The 7,464-nt window shown below is 28.8% G+C and overlaps 1 protein-coding gene across 1 annotated transcript in view; it reads right to left on the reverse strand.

Moving 5' to 3' along the window:
• Positions 1-1,073: 1,073 nt before the first annotated feature.
• The window catches only part of LOC111683872 (protein stum), a 24,247-nt gene continuing 17,856 nt past the window's right edge, over positions 1,074-7,464 (reverse strand). Inside the window, exons 7-10 of the mRNA XM_046955750.1 lie at positions 2,209-2,311; positions 2,023-2,149; positions 1,762-1,956; positions 1,074-1,697 (exon numbers count right to left, since the gene is read on the reverse strand). Of these exons, the coding sequence (XP_046811706.1) occupies positions 1,546-1,697; positions 1,762-1,956; positions 2,023-2,149; positions 2,209-2,311 (577 nt within the window). The 3' untranslated portion in view covers positions 1,074-1,545. The remainder of the gene's footprint in view (positions 1,698-1,761; positions 1,957-2,022; positions 2,150-2,208; positions 2,312-7,464) is intronic.

Here is a 7,464-nt window from a genome sequence, read left to right on the forward strand (position 1 = left end):
ATAGATAGTTAGACAGATAGATTGATAGATAGATAGATAGATAAATAGATAGATAAATAGATAGATAGATAGATAGATAGATCTATTAGTTAGTTAGTATATTTTTTTATTATTGAACCTAGAAACATGAAATTGAGTATGTAGGGACAGGACTTAACATATAAAAGGGTTCTTTTCGTTCTTCAAAAGGTACTTTTTGGACTTTTTGTATTATGAACCTAGAGACATAAAATTGAACATAAAGGGCCCGGAGTAAATGGTACTTTTTGGTGCTTTTTCGTTCTTCAAAAGTTATTTTCGGTTTTCTTTAATAATGAGACCTAAATTAAACATATAGAAAAGGAAATTTTTTGGTAATTTTTCGTTCTTAAAAAGGTACTTTTTTGTATTTTCTGTAATATTGAACCTAGAGATCAAAAATGAAACATGTAGGACCGGGAGTAAATTTTAAACTATAAAAGAGGAATTTTTGGTACTTTTTCGTTCTTCAAAAGGTCCTTTTTGAATTTTCTTTTTGAACCTAAAAACATGAATTTAAGCCAGTGCCCAGATTAGGAGAGAATCTATAAATGTCAACGTTTTTTGTACTTTTGCGTTTTTCAAAAGGTACGTTTTGAAAAAAGCCAACTTTTTCGTAATTTTTTCATTTTTCTAAAGAAACATTTTGAAATTTTGATATTATTGAACTTAAAAACATGAAATAAAGCATGTAGTTCCCGAAATAATTAAAAATCTATAATCAATATCAAGGTGAAGTGTATATAAGATTCGGCAAAGCCGAACTCTTACTTGTTTTATCAAAGATTTGTTAAAATATTTTGTACTACTCTACAACCTTCTTTTTTTTGCAGTAAAAATTTCAAACACTAGACGTTTCTTTTTTACATGTAAATTGTAAACATAATTTTATTTAAATTTATTTTTAAAATTATGATAATTTGTTTTTTTATGGTTTAGCTTAAAGCTTAAAAATAAGTGCACTTGTTTTAAATTTTCTTCTAATTTCTAGACTAATTTCAAATTTATTTTAATAATTACATATTTTTTTTAAATAATATAATTATTAAGTTTGTTTATATACAAATTTGAGTTATATTATAAGATTTCTTTTGTTGTTTTTTTTTCTATAAAATAATGGTCATTTTACAAAATACTTTTTGTTTACTAAAGAAAAAAGTAGATGTAGATTATACAATGGATTGTTTTAAAAAATTATTTTCTTTTTTTAATAATAATTTAGCTAATGGAAAACTTGTTTTCTGCTTTATTTTTTTGAAGGGAAAACAAATTTATATTTTGGTAGACTTCTTTTTGTTTGTTTTTATACAATTTATTCTCATTAATATAATTAGTTTATCTAGTTTGGAAGTTGTTTTATTTGTAGATTTTTTTTCAATTTGGTAGACATATTTCTCATTTAAATAATGAATTTCTGTTGGAAGTTTTGTTTTTTTGCATTTTTTACCTTTGAAATTTTACATTACGTTTTGTTCTAGCACTTTTGAAATCACTTCTTAAAATGGAAGTTAATTTTTGATACATTACTTAAGTTTTTGCCGGTTCTGTATCATGTATAGCCTGTGGACCGGCTGCCTTAATAGCAGCAGCAGCAGCAGCTGCCGCCTCAGCAGCCGCAGCTTGACGTTTCTCTTCCTCCATTTCTAAACGTTCCACTTTACGTATTTTACTTAGTTTTTCTACAAAAAATTAAAGATATATTATTAAACTTTTAAACTAAATTTTATAAAAATTTTAACTTACTTGCACATTTAAGCATAATGGTGCCCCACCATATGGACCAACCCCAGCCCACAAAACAAAATAGTACACAGAACAATTGAGCTATAGCCACAATAGTATTTATAACAAATGAACCCAAACGAGCTTTAGCACTGTCGTATTGTGAGAAACGTGGTATACCCACACATAGGCAAAAAAGACCCGATAGAAAAGTACCTTTAGTTGGGGAAGAAGAGAAGAACATTATTATTTTGTTATAATTTAATCCAAATAAAGTCTTACCTAGACCTGGTATTAAAATATTGCATATAGCACAAAACCAAGCCAACCATAGGGGTAGAACCGGTATGGCTCCTTTCATTTTGGAATTGTATTCAATTAGATCTGCATGTAGTTTACGACGATTGTCCTTAAATTCAAATATAAATAATTTTAACTTATTCTAAAGAACTTTATTCATTGTCTTACCTCTGGTGGTGGTGCTCTAATACTGGGCCTACGACTATCTGAAACAACCACCTTCTTTTTGCGACAGCACAGTAAAAAGTTACAGAAACGTTTACAACAGCCCCTGAAAGAAATACAGAAAATAAGATTCTCTTAACGAATCTCAAGAAATCTTCTTAACGAAATCTGGATGAGATTCTCAAAAATTTTCTTAACGAAAACTAATTGAGATTCTCAATAATTTTCTTAACGAAAACTAATTGAGATTCTTAATAATTTTCTTAACGAAAACTAATTGAGATTCTCAAAAATTTTCCTAACGAAAACGAATTGAGATTCCCAATAATTTTCTTAGCAAAAACTACTTGAGATTCTCAACAATTTTCTTAACGAAAACTAATTGAGAATTTCAACAATTTTCTTAACGAAAACTTGTTGAAATTCTCAACAATTTTCATAACGAAAACTAATTGAGATTCTCAACAATTTTGTTAACGAAATGTGGATGAAATTCTCAACATTTCTCTAAACGAAAACTGGTTGAGATTCTAAACAATTTTCTTAACGATATCTAATTGAGAATTTCAAAAATTTTCTTAACGAAAACTAGTTGAGGTTTTCAACAATTTTCTTAACGAAAACTAATTGAGATTCCCAACAATTTTCTTAACGAAAACTAATTGAGATTCTCAACAATTTTGTTAACGAAATGTGGATGAAATTCCCAACATTTCTCTGAACGAAAACTGGTTGAGATTCTCAACAATTTTCTTGACGAAAACTGGTTGAGATTCCCAACATTTCTCTGAACGAAAACTGGTTGAGATTCCCAATAATTTTCTTAACGAAAACTGGTTGAGATTCAATTTTCTTAACGAAAACTGATTGAGATTCTCAACAATTTTCTTAACGAAAACTAATTGAGATTCTCAACAATTTTCTTAACGAAAACTTATTGACATTCTCAACAATTTTCTTAACGAAATGTGGATGAGATTCTTAACAAAATTTCTTACAAAATGTGGATGAGATTCTCAACAATTTTCTTAACGAAAACTAATTGACATTCTCAACAATTTTCTTAATGAATAGTGGTTGAGATTCCCAACAATTTTCTGATCGAAAACTGGTTGAGACTCTCAACAATTTTCTTAACGAAAACTAATTGACATTCTCAACAATTTTTTAACGAAAACTAGTTCAAATTAAGAACTTGTTTAGATTTTCTACTTACTCTTTAACTGCCACATCTTGACCCTCCACAATAGACCCATCCGTGGCCGTAATACCTCTTTCAGGATCTTCCCAAGCAGCTGTGGAACCTCCTGCCACCGAACTAACGGCTGAACCTTGAACTGGACCACGCTTTTTGCGACAAGGTATACAAAAGCAACATTTCTTTACCTCCGTTTCATCGCCCGTCTTCGGATCGATTTTATTAACCGAACGACAACAGAATATCTTACTTAAACACAAACCACATTTACTTTGTTTTGGTGGTCCCATGGGTCTAAAGGAAGTTTCCTTAAAACGTTCTTCTTTCTTAAGTGACAACGATGAGTCCATTGAATCTTTTGGCTTTTTCTTACAATTTCTACAACAATTTAATTTTTGCCAACAAGAAGTTTTTGTCTTTTCCTTTTCATCGACTATTTCGAGATGTGTGGTGGTGGCACTACTGGTAGCTGAGAGTACTGGCTGTTCAGCCTCATCTTTGTTTGAGGATTTTTTGCGTTGACAACAGCGTGAACAGCGCAAACGACGACATGGCATACAGAATTTAGCACAACAACGACAGCAGCCTTTGGGCGTGGTCCCCTCTTCTTCGTCGGAGAGCGATTTGTTTTCCAAATACTCCTGACTGCCGGATCTATAAGAAAAGTTGAGTATAGTTGAGATTATTTTGTAAATTTCTTAAAATATTTACAATATTTTCATATTTGCATATTTAATATAAATTTCTTTAAGTACACTTGACCCTGCTTATTAACATTGAATAAAGGCTGTCATAATATTACAAAAGAGTTATGAAGACAAGAGATATGTAAACATATTATAAAAAAATTGTAAAGTCAAAGGTCATTTCAAAATATTTCCTTTTTTTTCCGCTAAAAACAAAAAACCTTTACTGCATATATGCACATGCAGCAAATCCTTTGTAATTTCCTATAATGAAAAACTGCCAACAAGAAAAGGACAATGCCAATGTGAATCTATAATACTAACGGAAACTAGTTATAATACAAATATAACAAAACTAGATTGTTTAAATACAAAACGTTTTAAACTCTTAACAATGATTAAACTTGGGAATCGAAAAAAAACTGAGGAGAAAAAACTCTAAAACGGAAGTGATACATTACCATATTGTGGATACAGTGTCAAGATAATAATCATTGTAATAATAAGCCATTAAATTTAAAGGACATTTCTACTTACTCTTTCAAAAAACTTGTCAGTTATAAAACTCCATTTCTTTTTTTTCTTTTTGCTTGCTATTTACCTGAGGTTTTCATTTGATTTTCTTTTACCGCAAATGCAGGTTATGAATATTTTATTTCTTTGATTGGCTTTTGGCAGGGGTGGTTTAACGATTTCTTACCTTTTGCTCCTTTTAAAATTGCATGTTTCAATTTACATACATGTAATATAAAATATGCAAATATTTTTGTTTTTTTTTTTTTTTGGAAAAATAAATGAAAAAGGTGTGTTCGATATTAGTGAATATTTAAATATTTATAAAAATGACCTGATTTATTTCTCTAAACACTTATTGTGTGTTTCAATTGAGCTGGTGTAATGTGAAACTAAAGGTTGCAATGATTTATATATATTTTTTTATAAATTTAAATATAATAAGTTGTTCTTAGAAGCGTATGAGTTATATTTTAGGAATTTTAGATTTCGCATAAACAATATGTATTTGTTTCAATCGTTTAGAAAAAATATTAAAAAATAGTTAGGAAAATTAAGAATCTCAACCACATTTCGTTAAGAAAATTGTTGAGAATTTCAAACAGTTTTTTTAAGAAAATTATTGAGAATCTCATCTACATGTCGATAAGAATTTCATCCACATGAAAGAAAATTATTGAAAATCTCAATCAGTTTTCGTTAAGAAAATTGTTGAGAATCTCAACCAGTTTTCGTTAAGAAAATTGTTGAGAATCTCAACCAGTTTTCGTTAAGAAAATTGTTGAGAATCTCAACCAGTTTTCGTTAAGAAAATTGTTGAGAATCTCAAACAGTTTTCGTTAAGAAAGTTTTTGAGAATCTTAAACAGTTTTCGTTAAGAAAATTTTTGAGAATCTCAACCAGTTTTCGTTAAGAAAATTTGGGAGTATCTCAACCAGTTTTCGTTAAGAAAATTGTTGAGAATCTCAACCAGTTTTCGTTAAGAAAATTGTTGAGAATCTCAATCAGTTTTCGTTAAGAAAATTGTTGAGAATCTCAAACAGTTTTCGTTAAGAAAATTGTTGAGAATCTCATCCACATTTCGCAAAGAAAATTGTAGAGAATCTCATCCACATTTCGCAAAGAAAATTGTATAGAATCTCAACAAGTTTCCGTTAAGAAAATTGTTAAGAATCTCATATACATTACGTTGAGAAAATTATTGAGAATCTCAACCAGTTTTCGTTAAGAAAGTTCTAGGGAATCTTATCCACATTTCGTTAAGAAAATTGTTTGAAATCTCATTCAGATTTCGTAAAGAAAATTGTTGGACAATTTGGAGAATTTCGACCGGTTTTCCTTTAAAAAATTGTTAAAAATCTCATGCTTATTTTGTTGTAAAATGGTTTGAAATCTCATCATATTTTCCGTAAGAAAATTGAAAGTTAATAAAATTCTGCAAGAAAATAATTGTAGTATTATTTTTGGTATGGTGCCGTATGAGTGTTGGTAATATTGTGTATAACTTTTATACGACCTGGTGTTCTTTAATAAAATACTTAAATGGAAATTTACCAAAATTATCACTTTATTTACTTTTAAAGATTTGACACTAACAACCATTAAATTCATGTTATTTTATTGCATTTAAGAGCTTTATTGGCAATTTTTGACTGTTTAATAGCAAATTTACTTAATGATGGCTTAACAAGATATTAGTTATTTTATATTTTTTCGTTAAGGAGTTGTTTTTTGGCAATTTGATTACCTTTTGAGTAATAAAATTAAAATATTTTAATCCCTAAGTTAAACAGTTTATTTTCCAAAATTTTTAAAATTTTCACATATAACAAACTAAACAAAAAAACACAACTTGACCGCTTGGCAAACACAACTGAAACTTATTTTAATCATGTGGTATTTTATTTATTCATTCAACTTTTGGTGAAAAAAATTCTTAATGAAAACTATATACTACCTAAGACACTCTAAACAATAAATTTACAGTCAAAAAAAAAACCTAAAGGCTTTATATACGTTTAAACCTATCGTATGTTAGTTGTAAACATTTTTACGTATGAGCAATTTTAATTTAAAAAAATATCCAAAGTCATGGTGAAAAACGAATTTGCTTACACCCTGTTTTAAATAACAACAATAATGATTAACAAGTTTTAAAGCAGTAAAACTTAACAATATTTGCTATTTCAGTAGGGTAAGGAATTTGGACAGAAAATAAAAACATTATTTTTATTATTGTTGAAAAAAAGCCTTATAAAGCTTTATTTTTTTATTACTAAAGCAATTACCCAGAAGTTGCTTAAAAAGTTGTACTTTACAACTCGTCACAAGGTCAATTTTGATTGTTTGTGATGGGTTGTTTTGGCTAAAGTGTTTGAGGTTTTATGTTTTATTGTTGGCATTTTGGCCATTGGTTTGAGCGTTTTTGGCAGCCAAGAGTTTGAGCTACTTAATATGCAATAAATAACAATTTGTTTTTAATTGATGACATGCAAAAGAAGTGCCAGGCGGATTTTTTGGTTTAGAATACAAAAAAGTTTTTGCTTCGGAAAAGCGTTAAGAATCTAGACGATTTTTCAAATCCTGAACAAATATAGTTTTCGTCTGGAAAATTGTTCAGAATCTCTGTCACATTTCGTTAAGAAAATTGTTGAGAATCTCAACCAGTTTTCGTTAAGAAAATTGTTGAGAATCTCAACCAGTTTTCATTAAGAAAATTGTTGAGAATCTCAACCAGTTTTCGTTAAGAAAATCGTTGAGAATCTCAACCAGTTTTCGTTAAGAAAATTGTTGAGAATCTCAACCAGTTTTCGTTAAGAAAATTGTTGAGAATCTCAACCAGTTTTCGTTAAGAAAATTGTT

The sequence above is a fragment of the Lucilia cuprina genome, chromosome 6 (assembly GCF_022045245.1).
Source record: "Lucilia cuprina isolate Lc7/37 chromosome 6, ASM2204524v1, whole genome shotgun sequence".
Classification (NCBI taxonomy): Eukaryota; Metazoa; Arthropoda; class Insecta; order Diptera; family Calliphoridae; genus Lucilia; species Lucilia cuprina.